The sequence below is a fragment of the Geospiza fortis genome, unplaced genomic scaffold (genome assembly GCF_000277835.1).
Source record: "Geospiza fortis unplaced genomic scaffold, GeoFor_1.0 scaffold241, whole genome shotgun sequence".
NCBI lineage: Eukaryota > Metazoa > Chordata > Aves > Passeriformes > Thraupidae > Geospiza > Geospiza fortis.
In genome coordinates this window covers 1,034,158-1,034,539 of record NW_005054491.1, presented here as the reverse complement: position 1 = coordinate 1,034,539, position 382 = coordinate 1,034,158, and the positions used below count along the sequence as shown (strand labels likewise).

The 382-nt window shown below is 64.4% G+C and overlaps 1 protein-coding gene across 1 annotated transcript in view; it reads right to left on the bottom strand.

Moving 5' to 3' along the window:
- The window catches only part of APC2 (APC regulator of WNT signaling pathway 2), a gene marked incomplete at its 3' end in the record, with an annotated part of 6,381 nt that overhangs the window by 2,532 nt on the left and 3,467 nt on the right, over positions 1-382 (bottom strand). The window contains 2 exon segments of the mRNA XM_031063275.1: positions 1-100; positions 266-382. The exon segment at positions 1-100 is cut by the window's left edge and continues 2,532 nt beyond it; the exon segment at positions 266-382 is cut by the window's right edge and continues 9 nt beyond it. Of these exon segments, the coding sequence (XP_030919135.1) occupies positions 1-100; positions 266-382 (217 nt within the window).

Sequence of the window (382 nt, the reverse complement as noted above, 5' to 3'; positions counted from 1 at the left end):
CCCAGCCATGACATCCCCCCAGTGTTGTCCCTGGGGGCTGCAGTGCCCCCTGATCCTGCAGCTGTTGCACCCCCAACACCTCCCTTGGTGCCCCAGGTCCCTCATCTCCATCCCCCTTTTACCTGTAGCCATATCATCCCCCGATGCCATCCTGGGGTCCATGGAACCTGGGGTCCCCCATTCCCATCCTACCCCCAGTGCCATCCTGGGGTCCATGGAGCCCGGGGTCCCTCAGGTGCAGCCCCACCCCCGCAGTGCCCCTCACCTGTAATCCTCCCGTGTGGCAACGAGGCTGGAGACGTTCCTGAGGATGCCACCGCCGCTCTCGATGATGGCCAGGGAGTTGCTCTGGCACTTGTAGGTGAGGGGGCTGAGCAGGAAG